This window comes from Phacochoerus africanus, chromosome 6, assembly GCF_016906955.1.
Source record: "Phacochoerus africanus isolate WHEZ1 chromosome 6, ROS_Pafr_v1, whole genome shotgun sequence".
Classification (NCBI taxonomy): domain Eukaryota; kingdom Metazoa; phylum Chordata; class Mammalia; order Artiodactyla; family Suidae; genus Phacochoerus; species Phacochoerus africanus.
In genome coordinates this window covers 98,281,528-98,301,099 of record NC_062549.1, presented here as the reverse complement: position 1 = coordinate 98,301,099, position 19,572 = coordinate 98,281,528, and the positions used below count along the sequence as shown (strand labels likewise).

At 47.0% G+C, this 19,572-nt stretch overlaps 1 protein-coding gene across 1 annotated transcript; it reads left to right on the top strand.

Annotated features, from left to right (window-relative positions):
• Positions 1 to 8,488: 8,488 nt before the first annotated feature.
• On the top strand, positions 8,489 to 19,332 carry PSMD4 (proteasome 26S subunit ubiquitin receptor, non-ATPase 4). Its single transcript, XM_047784674.1, is given in 11 exon segments — positions 8,489 to 8,576; positions 14,433 to 14,573; positions 16,005 to 16,119; positions 16,506 to 16,592; positions 17,113 to 17,181; positions 17,348 to 17,563; positions 17,928 to 17,993; positions 17,995 to 18,037; positions 18,203 to 18,334; positions 18,418 to 18,485; positions 19,043 to 19,332. Coding segments are annotated over 11 exon segments (1,134 nt in total). The 5' UTR covers positions 8,489 to 8,550; the 3' UTR covers positions 19,214 to 19,332.
• Positions 19,333 to 19,572: the final 240 nt, after the last annotated feature.

Genomic DNA, 19,572 nt, shown 5'->3' with positions numbered 1-19,572 from the left:
CTTCTTGTTTCTTTCTGGTTCTTTTTTACATACCGTCTGCTCTACCCTCATACTGCATCACCTCAGCTCGGTTTTGTTCGTGTTGCCCTGAACAAATGCATCCTTTTCCAGTTTCTCTCCAACTTCAGTCTGACTCAGGCTTAGAGAAAGGGCATCATTCACTACCTTCTAGCCACCGTCTCCATCTTAACTTAAACTTGAGAAGGAAAAACTATGAATGAATAGGAAGGAAATTAATGTAGGTCTGTTGCCTAGGGATTTGGGGATCCAAAGTTCAAAATTTTACTCAGGTTTAGGAGGAAAGGAAGAGGACAGTGGGAAAAGCAAGCTTGAGATTGGCCCTAGGATTCTCTCCCTTTCCTTCCCTCAATCTGGCCCCGGATGTCATCAGAAAAGCAGAGACTGCTTTCCTCAGCTCCTGTGTTTTCTCTTCTGTGAGACTGAGCTTAGGCTATTTTACTGGAATGGGAAACTAGACAAAAAGGCATCATTCTAAGGCATGTGGGTGGGGGAGCTTTTGAGAAAAGCAAATAATTATAAGCAATGTTAAAAATATTGTTCCTTTCCACACCACTATTACGTATCTTTTAAAGGTCATTCTACAAATATTTATGCAGCAGCTGATGAGCAATGAATCCACTGGGCAGTTGAAGGTCAAGAGAAGTAATCGACCTTCAAGAGTTAATGGTGAGGAGTTCCCGTCGTGGTGCAGTGGTTAACGAATCCGACTAGGAACCATGAGGTTGCGGGTTCGGTCCCTGCCCTTGCTCAGTGGGTTAACGATCCGGCGTTGCTGTGAGCTGTGGTGTAGGTTGCAGATGAGGCTCTGATCCCGCGTTGCTGTGGCTCTGGCGTAGGCCAGTGGCTACAGCTCCGATTCGACCCCTAGCCTGGGGACCTCCATATGCCGTGGGAGCGGCCCAAAGAAAGAGCAAAAAAAGACAAAAAATAAAATAAAATAAAGAGTTAATGGTGATACAGAAGAATCACTGTTATTCAAAAGAATTCAGTTCTCTGAAAGAGTGGTAGAGAACGTAAAGGTGGAAGAAAATTAGAGGTGACTGTGTGTAGGAAGTGCTGGGGAAAGTTTCACTTGAGCATGAGGGCCTGGAGGCATGAGAATGATCTGTTTTGGAAAACAAGGACAGGACTGTGCCGAAAGCAGTGGTGGCGGGAGACCTGAGTGAGAACAATGGAATAAGTACAGGTGGAGGCAACACTGGAAACCCTGACTGCTGCGCTGAGGAAATTTTATTTTAAACTGTAGGCAATGGGGAAATGTAGAATTTTTTGTCACTAAGTGGGACATGATCAAAATGCTGAAACTAATCTTGACAAAGTTTACCAAAGTGGATAGAAAAAGCAGACTGGTTAGACTACCAGTTTAAGTATGAGGTGATGTTCATCTAGGATATCAGTTGAAAAGGAAGGAAGAAAATTGAGACATAAAAAAACAGCTATGATGGAATGAGAAATTGGAGTGAAGGAGAAATTGAGGATTCTCAAAGTATTGAATTTGTGTTCAAACCTCTGTTCTCTTTGAGGCTGCATGAGAAGACTATCCCAAATGGAATTGAATCTGAACATATTTTAGGGGAAATATGATCATTCTGCACCCCTTACCTTGTCACTCCTAAACATGCTCAGGCAGCTGCTGAATGAGTACACTAGATACCCTCTGTTCAGAGGGTCCCTCTAGCGGTGAGCAGCTGCTACTACTTACTCCACAGGCAAACTCCACTATCTATATCCAGACAATTAGAGCCTATTCCAAAAATGTGTAAATCAAAACCACAGGATAATAAAGCTGGAAACCCTGGTCTAGCGTTTTAATCTTAAGCATATCAGTCTCAGCTAGTCTGAAAGTTATTCACCACAATTGGAGTCTCATTCTTTTTTTTCGGTCTTTTTGGGGGAGAGGAGCATGCCCATGGCATATGGAGGTTTCCAGGCCAGCAGTCAATTGGAGCTGTAGCTGTTGGCCTATACCACAGCCACAGCAACATGGGACCCAAGCTGAGTCTGCTACCTACATCACAGCTCACTGCAACGCCAGATCCTTAACCCACTGAGCGAGGCCAGTTATCTAACCCGAGTTCTCATGGATACTAGTCACATTCATTTCTGCTAAACCTCGACGGGAACTCCCTCATTTATTTTTTAAATAAAGATTTGCCAGTTAAAATAGATATCAGATTATAGTTTTTTGAAGACACAGAAACAGGTCAAATAATCTCGTGTAAAATTCTTGAAAGTTCATTAGAAAGTGACATCTGGGAGTTGCTGCTGTGGTGTGGCAGGATCGGTGGCATCTCTGCAATGCCAGGATACAGGTTTGATCCCCAGCCTGGCACAGTGGATTAAAGTATCCACATATTGCTGCAGCTGCAGCTTAGTCGCAATTGTGGCTGGGATGGGATCCCTTCCCTAGGAACTCTCTAAGCTTTTTACCATGGAAATTTCCAAACAAAACTCCATTTGTAGGAGTTCCCTGGTGGCTCAGTGGGTTAAGGATTTAATGTCACTCATAGGGCTGGAGGCAGGTTGTAGTGCTGGTTCAGTCTCTGGCCTGGGAACTTACGCATGCCGTGGACGTAGCAAAAAAAAAAAAGAAAAAAAAAGCGCTATAGCAAACTGACAAATACGCATCACCCATCTTCAACAATTGTTGATGTAGGGATTTCCTGTCATGCACAGTAGAAGCGAATCTGACTAGTATCCATGAGGTTGTGGTTTTGATCCCCGGCCTCACCCAGTGGGTTAAGGATCCAGCGTTGTGTGAGTTGTGGCTCTGATTTGACCCCTAGCCTGGGAACCTGCATATGCCAAGGGTGCAGCCCTAAAAAGCAAAAAAAAAAAATTTCTTTTTGATGTAAATAAGGCCAATCTGTTTTATCTTTATTTCCTACCCTAATCCTGCATTTTCTTTGCATCTCCAAATTATTAAGTTAAAATAAATCTCAGAGGGAATTTTCTTGAGGTGCAGGGTGTTAAGGATCCAGCATTGTCCCTGCTGCAGCTTGAGTTCAATTCCTGGCCCCAGTTTTTTTGTTTTGGTTTGGTTGTTGGTTTTTTTTCCCCCGTTTTTTTATTTTTAAGCCATGCCCGCAGCATAAGGAAGTTCTTGGGCCAGGAATCAAATCCAAGCTGCAGCTGCAACCTATTCCATAGCTGCGACAATGCTGGATCAACTGGGCTGGGCCAGTTTTAGAACAGGCTGCCCCAGATCATTCATCCACTGCACCATAGGGGAGCCCCATAAGGGCTCTTAAACCTAACTGTAGCAACATTATCATGCCTTTCTTGAACAGTTAATGATTCCTTAATAATAAATACCCAGTCAGTGGTTAAAGCTAGCCATTTGTCTTACAAATCAAGTTTTACAAATAGCTTTTTTTTTTTTTTTTACCCCAATCTCAAATTCACTCCGTTTTACCCCCACCAACCAACCAGAACACTTTTATTAAGGTCACTGATGACCTCCATGTAGCTAAATATATCAGTACTCATCTTACTTGACATGTCAGCAGCATCTGACAGTTTTATTACTCACTCCTTGAAATATTTTCTTCACTTAGCTTCTGGATGCTATGTACTTTTTCCTAATTGTCCTTACCAAGGTGCTACATTGCTCTCTCTCCATCCTCTCTGGTTCCTCCTTTACTTTCTAACCTTTAAGTTTTGAAGTGTCCAGGGTTTAATCATAGGGCCCCTTCTTTTAGTCCACATCCTCTCCCTAGGCAATTTTTAAAAGTCCTCAAGACCTTATATAATTTGTCCAACTCCCCTATCACTTCATGATCAGCTAAAAACTCCCAAATTTCTACCTCAAGCCCAGGTCTTTTTCCTGAACTTGACATCTTCATTTAGGTGTCTAATAGGTTTTTTTGTTGTTGTTGTTTTATTTTGTTTTTTAGAGTCACACCCGAGGCATGTGGAAGTTCCCAGGCTAGGGGTCGAATGGGAGCTGTAGCTGCCGGCCTAAGCCACAGCCACAGCAACGCCAGATCCAAGCTGCATCTGTGACCTACACCACAGCTCACGGCAATGCCAGATCCTTAACCCACTGAGCGAGGGCCAGGGATCGAATCTGTATTTTCATGGAGCTAGTCAGTTTCTGCTGAGCCACAACAGGAACTCCTCTAATAGGTATCTTAAACCTAAAATGTCCAGTGCTGTATTTCTGGTTCCTGTTCCTCCTAGTCCATCATTCTTCTAGTTGCTTAGAACCAACTCTAGTGTCTAACACTTCCTTTCCTTACATCTTCCATCAAATCCATTGGGAGATTTTGTAAGTGTTGTATCTTATGACATACTCGAAATTCAGCCATATGTCACCATTTCAGGTCCTGCTGCCACCCTACATTAAGCCCCATCATATCTGATTATTGAAGTAGTCTCCTAACTGATCTATTGCCTGCTCTTCTCCCCCACAGTCTTTTCTCAATGCAGCAGCCAGAGTGATCCTGTGAAAACACCTCCTAGCTCCACTGGGAACTATGTCTAGACACTTATGATGGAACATGATAATGCGAGAAAAAAGAATGTATACATGTATGTGTGACTTGGTCACCTTGCTGTACAGTAGAAAACTGACAGAACACTGTAAACCAGTTGTAATGGAAAAAAATAAAAATCATTAATAAAAAAACATCTCCTATCTCAATAGTCCTTAAGATAGTCTTTGCAGCTGTACATGATCCAATGTTTTTACTTCCCTTTCCCTCTCTGGCCTCATTTTTTTTCCTCTCTCTACTCCAGCCTCTACTGACGTTCTGTTCTTTTTTGGCCACACCCGCTGCATGTGGAAGTTCCCAGCTCAGGAATCAAACCCACACTACAGCAGTGACTACGCTGGATCTTTAACACACTGTGCTGGGCCAGGAATTGAACCTGCTCAGTGCTGTGAAAATGCTGCCAATCCTTTGCTAAACTGGAAACTCCTACTCTACATTTAGAAGAATACTAATTTATAGTTATTTCTGATATTCAAATTGTCTTTGGAGCTGCATTTTTCTGATTAACTCAGAACATTTTCTGTTGATGAATATTGTATTTCATGAAATACTCTTCTTTTGCTCTGATTTTAGATATTTTGTTGATCCCCTCGCTCCCTCCTCCCTCCCTTTCTTCCTCGCTTCCTTCCTTCTTCCCTCCCTCCCTTCCTCCCTTCCTTTTAGGGCTGCATATGGAGGTTCCCAGGCTAGGGGGTGATTGGAGCTGCAGCTGCCTGCCTACACCACAGCCACAGCAAGGAGGGATCTGAGCCAAATATGCAACCTACACCACAGTCCATGAAAACACTGGATCCTTAACCCACTGAGGCCAGGGAATGAATCCAAATCCTCATGGATACTAGTCTGGATACTACACTATAGAGTGTAGCCATATAAATATTACACACACACCCACACACACACACACACAGACACATATATAAGTAATACTTTCTTTTATTACCATTGCCTGATATATTTTTCCTCTCCCTTAACTTTTTGCCTTTTGTCACTTAGTTTTCTCTATTTACATTGTATATGTTCGGTTTTTTTTTTTTTTTTTTGCTGTTTATATTTTCTGGGCTGCTGTTTTTTTTTTTTTTTTTTGTCTTTTTGCCATTTCTTTGGGCCGCTCCTGCGGCATATGGAGTTTCCCAGGCTAGGGGTCTAATCAGAGCTGTAGCTGCCAGCCTACGCCAGAGCCACAGCAACGCGGGATCCCAGCCGAGTCTGCAACCTACACCACAGCTCATGGCAACGCCGAATCCTTAACCCACTGAGCAAGGCCAGGGATTGAACCCACAACCTCATGGTTCCTAGTCAGATTCGTTAACCACTGCGCCACGATGGGAACTCCTTTTTTTTTTTTTTTTTGCGGTTTTTTTTTAAAATGTATTTCTTGGAGTTCCCATGTGGTACAGTGGGTTAAGGATCCAGCATTGTCACTGCAGCACTCAGCTGCTGTGGTGGCCTGAGCTGCTGCAGTGAGGGCAAGATCCTTGGCCTGGGAACTTCCACATGCTGTGGAGATGGACCCCCCCCCCAAAAAAAATGCAATTCTTGTCTTGTTTTTAAAATACTTTGTTTGGGAATTTCTATTGTGGCTCAGCAGTAAGGAATTTGATTAATATCCATGAGGATTCAGGTTTGATCCTTGTCTCTGTTCGGTGGGTTAAGGATCCAGTGTGGCCATGAGCTGTGGTGTAGGTCGAAGACGTGGCTCGGATCTGGTGTTGCTGTGGCTGTGGTGTAGGCTGGCAGCTGTAGCTCTGGATTTGACCCCTAGCCTGGGAACTTCCAAATGTTGAAGCTGTGGCTGCCGCCCCACCCCCCAAAAAAGCAAAAAACAATACCCCCCAAAAAAAAAACTACTTCACCAACATCTGGGAGTTCCCATTGTGGCTCAGCAGTTTACAAACTTGACTAGTATCCATGAGGACTCGAGTTTGATCCCTGGCTTCCCTCAGTGGGTGAAGGATCCAGCATTGCCATAAACTATGGTGTAGGTCACAGATGTGGCTTGGATCCCTTCTTGTGCGGCTGTGGTGTAGGCCCAGGAGCGGCTGGCTTTGATTCCATATGCCATAGGTTTGGCCCTAAGAACAAAAGAAACAAAAACAGGAGTCCCCATAGTGGCGCAGTAGAAACAAATCTCACTAGGAACCAATGAAGTGGTGGGTTCAATCCCTGGCCTTGCTCAGTGGGTTAAGGATCTAGCATTGCTGTGGCTGTGGTGTAGGCCAGCAGCTGTAGCTCCGATTTGACCCCTAGCCTAGGAACCTCCATGTGCTTCTGGTGCGGCCCTAAAAAAAAAAAAAAAAAAAAAAAAAAAAAGCAAAAACAAACAAAAACAAACAAAACGTCTAGGTAATACCGACAAATTTACCATCTCCATCTAACATCTCTGTAGCCATGCCCCACCCCCATCCCTGCCCCCATCCTTGCCCCCCCCTCCAAGTTAGAGACCTGGAATTCCTTTACGTTGGTGTATGTGTAGCAATGTAAGCCAAAGCATTTTATTTTATTTATTTATTTATTTTTGGTCTTTTTGCCATTTCTTGGGCCGCTCCCAGGGCATATGGAGGTTCCCAGGCTAGGGGTTGAATCGGAGCTACAGCCACCGGCCTACACCACAGCCACAGCAACGTGGGATCTGAGCCAAGTCTGCGACGGACACTGCAGCTCATAGCAATGCCGGCTCCTTAACTCACTGAGCAAGGCCAGTGATCGAACTGGCAACCTCATGGTTCCTAGTCGGATTCCTGAGCCACGACAAGAATTCCAAGCATTTTTATTTTTATTTATTACTATAATAATGGTTATTATTTTTGGCCCCGTTGGAGGCATGTGGAAGTTCCCGGGCCAGGGATCTAACCCTCACAACAGCAGCAACACAAGCCGCTGCACTGATAACGCTGCATTCTTTTTTTCTTTTTAGGGCCGCGCTGGCGGCATATGGAGGTTCCCAGGTTAGGGTTACAGCTGCTGGCATACGCCACAGTAACATCAGGTCTGAGTACACCACAGCTAATGGCAAGGCGGGATCCTTAACCCACTGAGGGAGGCCAGGAATCGAACCCACAACCTCATGATTCCTAGTCAGATTCGTTTCCGCTGGTCCACGAAGGGAACTCCAATAACGGATCCATCCTTAACCCACTAGGACACAAAAGAACTCCTAGCATTTAAAAAAAAAAAATTTTTTTTTTTTTAAGTGATGCCACTCAAGGCATACCGAACTTCCTGCACCAGGGATTTGAATTGCGCTGCAGTTGCAACCTAAGCTACAGGGGGTAATGCAGCATCTTTTAACCCACTGCAGCCAGGGGATGGGGATGGATTCCTCACCTCCATAGCCACCTGCAACTCTGCATGGGATTCGTAACCCATTGCGCCAGAGCGGGAACTCCTTAAATGGAATTTTTGATTAAAATCCAATATGGTTGACTAAGTTATCTCCCATTCTTTGGGAGATTAGTTAAAATTATTGATTTGTAAAAACTTTTCTGCATTCCTACCATGTGTTAGGCTATGTAGTGGGCTCAGGGATAGAAGTGATTAAGACAACTTTCCTGCCCTTAATGAAAAGGGAGCGTTAGACACACAAACAAATGCAATTCAGGGGTAAAAGGGTTTAGCAGTTAGACGTACAAAGTGCCATGGGGAACAGGGGGAGCTGAAAAGTCACTAGTCATCCCACCATTATTTTTAAAAGATGATGCTGGAACAGACATAACCATAGCACTTGTCTTTTTTCTTTTTTGCTACGCCGGCTGCATGTGGATTTCCAGGGCTAGGGATGTAACCAGCGCCACAGCAGCCACTCAAGCCGCTGCAGTGACGAGGAAGGATCCTTAACCCCTTCAGCCACAAGGAAACTGCAATCCCTTTTATTTTGGCGGCGCCTACAATTCCCAGAACGCATCGCGGAGGATGGAGGCGGAACCAGTTGGCCGATCAGAGACCTATGATTGGTGATGAACGCTGGGCCAATTGGAGGAGTTGTTGTTAGGTGGTCCAGGAGAACCGGTCGGGGAGGGAGAAAGCTAGCAAGATGGTGTTAGAAAGCACCATGGTTTGGTGAGGAACTACTTCGGGCCCCTGTGGGGGAGCGGGACTGGGTCGGGGGCGCGTGTAGCTCGGAGGCCGGGGTGGGGACGGGGCCTTATGGGCGAGTTGAGGCCCCGGGCCGGGAAGCAAGGCGGTGCATCGACTCCCTGAGTCATCCCCGGGCCCCGGAGTTAGTTCCCGAAGAACAGGCCCCGGGTGTACCCCTTTAATCCTCAGCCCGCGTACAGCCATTGACCGGCCGATTCCTGCTGCCTTTCTCTATTCCAGCGTCTTTAGCTAGAGTCCGACTCTCAGACTCATCCTGATGGTCTTCTGCCCGCCTCTTCTTCTTCTTTTTTTTTTTTTTTTTTTTTTGTCTTTTTGCCATTTCTTGGGCCGCTCCCGCGGCATATGGAGGTTCCCAGGCTAGGGGTCCAATCGGAGCTGTAGCCACCGGCCTACGCCACAGCCACAGCAACGCTGGATCCAAGCCGTGTCTGCGACCTACACCACAGCTCAAGGCAACGCCGGATCATTAACCCACTGAGCAAGGGCAGGGACCGAACCTGCAACACCCAAGGGTTCCTAGTCAGATTCGTTAACCACTGCGCCACGACGGGAACTCCTGCCCTCCTCTTCTAAATGATGGATGTTAGGAAGAGATGATAAATCCCTTCCCCGTCCCCATTTACTCGTGTCTAACTCTATTGCCTTTCTCTGTATCATCTTCAAAGGCACAGGTTGCTTTCTAAATGTCAGGCGTTTAACTTACTTTATTTCACTTTAACTTACTTTATTTCACTTAAACCTCACTGTACTTAAAGTCCCTCCCTTTTACAGATGAGGATACAGAGTCTCGTCAATTTTAAAATGACTTACACAAAGTCACACAGCTAATTAAGTAGTGGAGCTAAGATTTAAACCCAGAATTATCTGACACAAGGGCTCTTATCCAGTGAGCTAGCTCTCTTCATCAGTCTCATACTTGGCTGAGTAGCTATTAGGAGTCGGATTAGAAGCTGAGAACACAAACTTTTGCAGGGTTTCAGGAGTTTCTTCTAAGTGTGAGCATAGAATAAACACAGACTAGTACGCAAACACAAACAAATAGCCAGTTGGATGGACAGACACCCAAGAGTATCTCTGCCAGGAGGGTAGCATTGCTAGATTGCATATAAGATGCCCATTTAAATTTGAATTTCAAATAAGCAATATGTTTTGATGTTAAAAATGGATGTATCTCAAATATTATGTGGAACATACTTATACTAAAAAGTTACTGTTTATCTGAAATTCAAATTTATTTTTATTTTTTTATTTTATTGTCTTTTGTCTTCTTAGGGCCTCCCCTCGGCATATGGAGGTTCCCAGGCTAGAGGTCCAGTAGGAGCTGTAACCTCTGGCCTCTGCCAGAGCTGCAGCACTGCAGTATCCAAGCTGCGTCTTCGACCTACGCCACAGCTCATGGCAGTGACAGATCCTTAACCCACTGTGGGTGGCCAGGATGCTACCCAAGTCCTCATGGATGCTAGTCGGGTTCATTAACTGCTGAGCCACAAAGGAAACTCCTGAAATTCAAATTTAACTGGGACTCTGCTGTCGATCATGGCTCAGCGGAAACAAATCTGACTAGCATCCATGAGGATGCAGATTTGATCCCTCTCCTTGCTCAGTGGGTTAAGGATCTAGTGTTGCTGTGGCTGTGGTATAGACTGGCAGCTACAGCTCCAGTTCAGTCCCTAGTCTGGGAACCTCCATATGCCATGGGGGCAGCCCTAAAAAAAAAAAAGGACAAAAAAAAACATAGAAAGAGGACAGGATTTGGAATCAAAAACCTCTGTTTTAGGTCATGACTAGCTACATGTTCTTGAGAATGTATTAAATCTCTCACTTTTTTTAAAAAATGAGAATAATAACATCTGTTTTTCTTATGGCTTAGGTAGGTAAAATGTATAATAAGGAGCTCTGTAAACTGTATAGTACTGTACGTATATTGGTTTCCATTGCACTTGAGGAATCCTTGAGAAAGAATTTAAGAAAGGTCTTAGATGTTGAGGAAGGGAAGCTATTACATGTGGAGAGAAGAGCATAAAGCTGCTGCAGTGTAAATTCTCAAGGTATGTTTAGGGAGTAGGAAATAGATTGGTGTGACGTTTTAATTGTTGGTGTAAGATGGTTCTTTTTTTTTTTTTGGAGAATGTATATGGAAGTCCACAATTGTCGGGCTAAGGACACTGAGTTCTGTCTTGTACCTTCAATAGAGGACTGCTGAAAAAGTTCTGAGTCTGGTGGAGGTGGAACTGTGTACAAAATGGCATTTAAGAATATTGATCCAGGGGGTTCCCGTCGTGGCGCAGTGGTTAACGAATCCGACTAGGAACCATGAGGTTGTGGATTCGGTCCCTGCCCTTGCTCAGTGGGTTGACAATCCGGCATTGCCGTGAGCTGTGGTGTAGGTTGCAGACGAGGCTCGGATCCCATGTTGCTGTGGCTCTGGCGTAGGCTTGCGGCTACAGCTCCGATTAGACCCCTAGCCTGGGAACGTCCATATGCCGCGGGAGCCGCCCAAGAAATAGCAAAAAAAGACACACACACACAAAAAAAGAGAATATTGATCCAGGAGTTCGAGTTGTAGCTCAGCGGCTTACGAACCTGAGTAGCATTCATGAGGATGCAAGTTCGATCCCTGGCTTTGCTCAGTGGATTAAGGATCTGGTGTTGCCGAGAGCTGTGGTGTAGGTCGCAGACGCAGCTTGGATCTGGTGTTTCTGTGGCTGTGGCATAGGTTGGCAGCTGCAGCTCCAGTTCAGCCCTTAGCCCCGGGAGCTTCCATATGCCGAAGGTGCCCCCTTTAAAAGGAGGGGGGAGGTATTAATTTGATTTGGTGTAAAGGAGGAAAGATTAGGCCTAGAGAGACACATCGGTGGCTTATTGTAAGAGCCCAGCCTTGGGTGGAATAACCATGAGAGCCACTCCTTTTTATCTGCAGGGGCTCATGCCTTGCTCTGCATCAGAATTCTCTGAAAGAGCTTTTTAAAAATTGTGTATAGGAGTTCCTTCGTGGCTCAGTGGTTAACAAATCCGGCTAGGAACAATGAGGTTGCGGGTTCAATCCCTGGCCTTGCTCAGTGGGTTAAGGATCCAGCATTGCCACAAGCTGTGGTGTAGGTTGCAGACGCAGCTTGGATCCCGCGTTTCTGCGGCTCTGGCATAGGCGGGTGGATACAGCTCTGATTCGACCCCTAGCCTGGGAACCTCCGTATGCCACAGGAGCGGCTCTAGAAAAGGCAAAAAAAAAGACAAAAAAAAATAAAAAAATAAAAATTGTGTATATTCGGAGTTACCGTTGTGGCTCAGCAGTTAAGAACCTGACTAGTATCCGTGAGGATGCGGGTTCAATCCCTGGCCTCAATCAATGGGTTAAAGGATCTGGTGTTGCTGCAAGCTGCAGTATAGGTTGCTGCAAGCTGCAGTATAGGTTGCAGACATGGCTTGGATCTGGTATTGCAGTGGCTGTGGCATAGGGCAACAGCTGCAATTCTGATTCGACCTGTAGCCTGGAAGCTTCCATATGCTGCAGATTTGGCCCTAAAAAACAAAATAAAATAAAATAAAAAATTGTGTATATTTGACTGCTGTCGATCTGAGAGTCAGACTCCCAGCCAGGGAAGTCTAGGCATCTGTGTTCTTTTTTATTTTTTGTCTTTTTAGGGTTGCATTTATGGCATATGGAAGTTCCCAGGCTAGGGGTCAAACTGAAGCTGCAGCTGCCGGCCTACACCACAGCCACAGCAACGTGGGATCTGAGCCTCATCTGCAACCTACACCACAGTTCACGGCAACACTGAGCAAGACCAGGGATTGAACCTGTGTCCTCATGGATACTATTAGGTTTGTTGCTGCTGTGCCACCATGGGAACTCCAAGCTGGATAATACCATAAGCCCTTATTTTGATAGAAATTTTTGTTAGGAAAAATTACATACAATTGAGCAAAAGTAGTCAAAAGAAGTATATATATTATTCCATTCATATAAAGTTCAACATTGGAAAAACTAAATATTGCGTTTCTTAGGGATGCCTACATCGGTGTAAAGGCAGCTGGGTTTTGAATGTAAATGCCAGCGTGACCATCACCCTGGCAGTGGTTCTGATGCACACAGGACCCATTGTGAGAGCTGCCGCCCTGTTCTGCACCATCAGCTCTCCCTCCCTCTCAAGCCCTCCCTCTTCCTCAACACCTTCCTTCCAGCCCTCATCCATCTGCTGGGCCTGCCCACAGTCTTTATACTTAGTAGCTCTTCCATCTACATGCTCCTCAAAGCTTCCATTGTTTTTATATTCAGATCCACCACTGAATTTGAAGCTAGAGAAGCAGTTTCTTCCCTGCTGGGAGAGATATTGGAAACAGTGTATCAGAGTAAAAAATATACCTGCATGTTCAGGAGGGGCAGCCTTTGACCGCCTTTATGCAGATTGAGTTTCCCCTGTGAGAACTAGTCTGTGTTTCATGATTATGGTTAGGCACTGTGCTGAGTATTTGCCATGCATTTACTTCTCATAGCAACCCTATGAGGGTAGGTCTAATAAAACCCATTTGTCCAATTAGGTAACTGGACCTTAGAGAAATGAAATAGATTCCTCAAGATGATAGATCTAGAGAGTAGTAGACTAGGGATTTGAACCTGTGCCTTAACGCTGCCCTTCCTTCCCTGTTCTACTTGTCTTCCAGTGGCTTCTTAATTAACCTTTCTTCATCATTTTTCCTTTAATTTTACTGCCAGGCAAAGGATACTAAAGAAAAAATATTTTCCCCAAGCCCATATTTTGCTTACCAGTAGAAATGGGGCCACTGGTTCCTTTTAGGGTTCTGAGGGACCTCAGGTCAGCGAGAATTGATTCTGTTCAGGAGCATATGTAACTGCCTCACTTACTTGCCTTCTTTTGGGCTCCAGGAAACTGTACTTGTATTTCATGTTATTTGGATTTTTATAGATTGTGCAAAGTTGCAGGGATAGGATAGGTGAGACCCCCAAAACTATGAGACCTCATTTTTGCACTTCAGTCCAGCTGGCAAAGCTGTTAAACATTTAACTGGAAAATTACACTGGGCTTTCCTGCACTCATTTCTGCCAAGTGTGTGTTATTTTATAATTTTTTTTTCTTTTTGTCTTTTTTTAGGGCCGCACTCACGGCATATGGAGGTTCCCAGGCTAGGAGTCGAATCGGAGCTGTATCCACCCACCTATGCCAGAGCCACAGCAACTCGGGATCCGAGGTGCGTCTGCAACCTATACCACAGCTCACAGCACCGCTGGATCCTTAATCCACTGAGCGAGGCCAGGGATCAAACCTGCATCCTCATGGATACTATTCGGTTTCTTAATCTGCTGAGTCACAACAGCAATTCGGGAATACTCCTGTTTTAGTGGCAGACAGCATGTTCCTCCATGACCATGCTTAGTAACATGTAAAAGCACTTTATAAAAAGGTGGATGTGGTACATCAGTAGATTGCAAGCCTCGGTGCTTATAGAATCCCTTGCAGACATTCCATTTGTTTTTCCTCCGTTGGTTATTTTGAGTCAGTAAGTCTAGAGTAAGCCTAAAAAAAAAAAAAAGTTCCCTCATGACCTAGCAGTTAAAGATCTGGCGTTGTCACTGCTGTGACTCAGGTTCGATCCCTGGTCAGGGAACTTCTGCATGCTGTAGGCATGCCCCCATCCCCAAAAAAAGGTAGCAGGTGATTCTCTGTTCCACAAAGACTGAAGCCACAGGGCCTCTTAGGGGAGAGGGATTAAAGGAGGCGGGGGTCCCTGGAACGGGAGGGAATGTCTCAGAGAGCTCCTGCAGTATGTCTTTTCTCTCCTTCACTCCTGACCTGACAGTGTGGACAACAGTGAGTATATGCGGAATGGGGACTTCTTGCCTACCCGGCTGCAGGCTCAACAGGATGCCGTCAACATAGTCTGTCACTCGAAGACCCGCAGCAACCCTGAGAACAACGTGGGCCTCATCACCCTGGCCAAGTACGTGGGGCGGAGCAGACGGGGGTTTGGGGGAGGTTGGGGTGTTTCCTGTATGTGACTTGCTGTGGTAGCCAGGGGCCTACCCTGCTGTAGATTCTGTGAGGCTGCTTTTGCCCATCACCTTCCTAGACTACCTTCTGCACCATTCAATATAAATAGCATCTTGTTTTTACTGTTAACCTGAATTCAATACAGTCATGAAGCTAAATCTCCTGGGGTAAAATGTCACAGTTTATTGTAAAGGCAATAAAAAAGTAATTTTGGGGTGTTCCCGTTGTGGCACAGTGGTTAACGAATCCGACTAGGAACGATGAAGTTGCGGGTTCGATCCCTGGCCTTGCTCAGTGGGTTAAGGATCTGGCATTGCTGTAAGCTGTGGTGTAGGTCACAGACGTGGCTTGGATCCTGCATTGCTGTGGCTGTGGCATAGGCTGGCAGCTACAGCTCCGATTGGACTGCTAGCCTGGGAACCTCCATATGCTGTGGGAACGGCCCTAGGAAAGGCAAAAAGACAAAAAAAAAGTAATTTGGGGGTCAGTGCCCTAAGACACATTATCATACATCCTGTTACCCCAAAAGTGATTCGTTTTGGGAACTGACAGTCCTTAAATGAGTGACCCCCCCCCCATCGCAGTATACCTGTTATTAGCTAGAAATGGAGAGGGTGGGAGAGATAAGAAGTAGCATCCAGCTGTTGAGGAGGATTTCCATGGTCCTGAGAGCAAGATAACATGAGGAAGGGAGCTCCCACTGTGGCTCAGTAGGTGAAGGACCTGGTGTTGCTGCAGGTGTGGTCTAGGTTGCAGCCGTGACTTGGATTTGATCCCTGGCCTGAGAACTTCCACATACCTTAGGTGTGGCCAAAAAAAGTAAAAAAGAAAAAAAATAGCATGAGAGGGATTGGGGGAAATATTGGGAGCAAGATGACAAGTTTCTCACAAAATCAATCCCTTCTTATTTTCCGCGTTTCATATCTAAACTTTCTCCAGTCCCCCCCTCCCCCCCCGAATCAGGGCACATGTGAGTTCCCAGGCCAGGGAGTGAATCTGAGCCACAGATACAACCTACACTGGATTTTTAACCCACTGCACCACAGTGGGAACTCCTAAACTTTCTCAGTTTTGTTGAAATATAATTGATGTGCAATGCTGTATAAGCTTAAGGTGTACAACATAGTAATTTGATAAATGTGTACATTGCAAAATGACCACCACAGTAAGTTTAATTAATATCCATGTCTCACATAGTTACAAATTTTTTTTGTGTGTGTGATTAGAACTTGTGTAAGGTCTACTCTAAATGCTAGATGCTTAATTAAGAAAAATAGAAATTACAGTTATTATCAAAGTCTCTAAAGAAAAGATGAGTCAAACACAGTTTGGAGGACTTGTCCTGACCTGAAGTCACAGAATTGCTTTCCCCACATCCCAGTGACTGTGAAGTGCTGACCACACTCACCCCTGACACCGGCCGCATCCTGTCTAAGCTCCACACTGTCCAACCCAAGGGCAAGATCACGTTCTGCACTGGCATCCGCGTGGCCCATGTGAGTCCTACTGGATTCTTTTGGGGGTTCTGCCCTGCTCTGGGGCTCTGGCTCTACCCTTGTTCATTTCTGCCCTGGAATCTTGAGCTGGAACCAGGGCAAGGGAAGAGAGAAGACCTAGAGAAAGGAGAAGAAAGGATGTGGTGGGATGAATCCCAGGATCGGTGAGGATCTTGAAAGGAAAAATCCCTAGAATTGAGAATTAACCCCTCCGTCTTATCCACAGAGAGGCCGCAAGAGGGGGAGGGTGGGAGAGGGGCTTTAGACCTGGTGTGAGCAGGACGGTGGCTTGAGGTGCATAGAAACCATCAGAAGAAGAACAGAGCCACAGGAAAGAGCTGGGTGATTTCCCCTGGCTGACTGAGAACTTGCTTTTCCTTTTCAAGCTGGCCCTGAAGCACCGGCAGGGCAAGAATCACAAGATGCGTATCATTGCCTTCGTGGGAAGCCCTGTGGAGGACAATGAGAAAGATGTGAGTCCATGGAGTTCCCGTCATTGTGCAGTGGCTAATGAATCCGACTAGGAACCATGAGGTTGCGGGTTCAGTCCCTGCCCTTGCTCAGTGGGTTGACGATCCGGCGTTGCCGTGAGCTGTGGTGTAGGTTGCAGACGCGGCTCGGATCCCGCGTTGCTGTGGCTCTGGCGTAGGCTGGCGGCTGCAGCTCTGATTCGACCCCTAGCCTGGGAACCTCCATATGCCGTGGGAGTGGCCCAAGAAATAGCAAAAAGACAAACAAACAAACAAAAAAAAAAAGGTGTGAGTCCAAGTGACGGTTGGGGGATTTGGGCAGCAGGTGTTTGGGAATGGGGGCTATTGGTCCTTAGGAGCGCCTGGCAGAGGCATCGGGTTGTCCGTCTGGGGAGAGGTGGTTATGCAGCAGTCAGTGTTCCTGTTGGGGGACCTTGGAGAGGTCCTGAATGCCTTTGTGAGGTGGGTCGTCTTCCCTCATGGTATGGAACAGATTTCCTCATTTCTTTCCCCTTCTTCCCAGCTGGTGAAATTGGCTAAACGCCTCAAGAAGGAGAAAGTAAATGTTGACATTATCAATTTTGGGGAAGAGGTGAGTAAGGACCGGTTGGGGGGCTTTGACTGCTTTGCTTGTAAACAGGACAGTCCTTACCCAGAGGAGTGTCTCACTGTGAGGGAGTAGCTGCACACAGGAGCTGAGCAGGCAGAAATGGGGGGCAGGGCGGGAAGAAGAGCCTCTTGTGTCCTTCCCGCCCCAGGAGGTGAACACAGAAAAGCTGACTGCCTTCGTAAACACATTGAATGGCAAAGATGGAACCGGTTCTCATCTGGTGACAGTGCCTCCTGGGCCCAGCTTGGCTGATGCCCTCATCAGTTCTCCGATTCTGGCTGGGGAAGGTGGTGCCATGCTGGGTCTTGGTGCCAGTGACTTTGAATTTGGAGTGGATCCCAGTGCTGATCCTGAGCTGGCCCTGGTGAGCAAATGTTGACTTCAGGTAGAGCCCAGGGGTCCTCATTCCGCCTTCTCTGCTGACGAAGCTTCTCTAGGGCTAGACACTCCTGAGCATCCTTGATTGTTTTCCTAGACCCTCTCTTGGTCCCTCTTCCACATAATTCTATCTGATGTCTAGGGACACCAGTGTCAGACTCTCTTGTTTGCTTCTCCCAAGTCCGTCTTTTTTTCCTGGGTCACCTGTCATCTTCCAGCTTCATCCCCATGTGTATAAACCAAAAGCTGCCCCTTTACGCTCCATTCCCCTCCCACCCCTCAGCTGCCTTCCCTAGTGCCCAGTGGGAGTGAGGGCCGGAGGATGTCTGACCTTCCCTGCCCTTGGCCAGGCCCTGCGTGTTTCTATGGAAGAGCAGCGGCAGCGGCAGGAGGAGGAGGCGAGGCGGGCAGCTGCCCGCCTCTGCCGCGGAGGCGGGGATTGCTACGACTGGGACTGAAGGTGAAAGAGGTGGATCTGAAGTCCCGGGACTGCGGGGTGCTCAGCAGAAGCCTGCGTGGACGTGGGGGTGGGGGTGGGGTCTGGCAGCGTGGGAACACCTGGTTTGGGGTGGGTCTGGGTGGAATACGGCACAGTTCCATCCTGCCGCTCTCTTCCTTTTCCCAGACTCCGACGATGCCCTGCTGAAGATGACCATCAGCCAGCAGGAGTTTGGCCGCACCGGGCTCCCTGACCTAAGCAGTATGACCGAGGAAGAACAGATTGCTTATGCCATGCAGATGTCCCTGCAGGGCGCAGGTGAGCTGGGCCTGGGTGGTCGTGCCGAGGCAGAGAGATTGGGTGGGGAAGTGGAACTGAACAGGCCGACCTCTTTTCCTCAGAGTTCGGCCAGGCAGAATCCGCTGACATTGACGCCAATTCAGCCATGGACACATCTGAGCCTGCCAAGGTGAGGGCCAGCCATGACCCCCTGCCCGGGGCAGGCTTACAATCCGCTTGTGTTCAGATCCTCAGCCCTCTAGGCCTGGGGCCATAACTCTGTCAGAGTTTCATAGATGAGCTCTTCAAGGAGCAGAAGGAAAAAAACGCACAGATGTCCATTTCTTGTTTGTAAATCTTGCTAAGGCAAGAATGCTGGTGGCCAGAGCTGGAGATGTGTCCTGCTGTTCTGTAGTTTTCCTTCCTTGCTGGTGGGAGCAGTCTGGACAATTCTCAGTGATACTGTCTTCCCAGGAGGGTGAAAAGAGGGTCTAAAAAGAGAAAAAGGAGGAGTGGGTGTCTGACAGCAGGAAACCTAAAGCTCAGGAAGCACAGTTCTCAGGCTTCTCTTCTAATTGGTCAGTAGTAAGTGTTTGAGTTCATAGCGCTGGCCGCTTTCCCAAATCGTCCTTCCTCCCTTGGCTAGAAGTGCCTCCAGCCCTGGTCGGGTGGGGAGAGGGCTCACATCTCTTGCTCGCCCCCCAGTCGGCCTGCGCCCTGCCCCGAGCTGACACTGCCCTTTCTCAGGAGGAGGATGATTATGACGTGATGCAGGACCCCGAGTTCCTTCAGAGTGTCCTTGAGAACCTTCCAGGCGTGGATCCCAACAATGAGGCCATTCGAAATGCCATGGGCTCCCTGGCCTCACAGGCTACCAAGGATGGCAAGAAGGACAAGAAGGAGGAGGACAAGAAGTGAGACTGGAGGGAAAGGGGAGCTGAGCCTGTTCGTGGGGCTGCCTTGTAGGGTGGGGTGGGATATGGGGTTTAGATGTGTTATCTGTAACCGCTGCACCTAAATAAAGCTTGGCAACTTTTTTTTTCTTTTTTTGCTTCAAACCATGGTAGCTTTGAGTGTGAGAGAGGGGAGGGTCCCACAGAATGCAGGAGAGCACTCCCTGTGGAGTTCTGCCTGCTGCCATTCCCCTTCCCATCTCCACCCACGACTGTCCTTCTTTAGAAAAAGCCTTGCCAAGGGCCACTTGTGTTAGACACTGTGACCGCAAAGGTGAGTAGGAAACAGAACTGGCCTTTAGGGAAGTATGCAACATCCAGGGA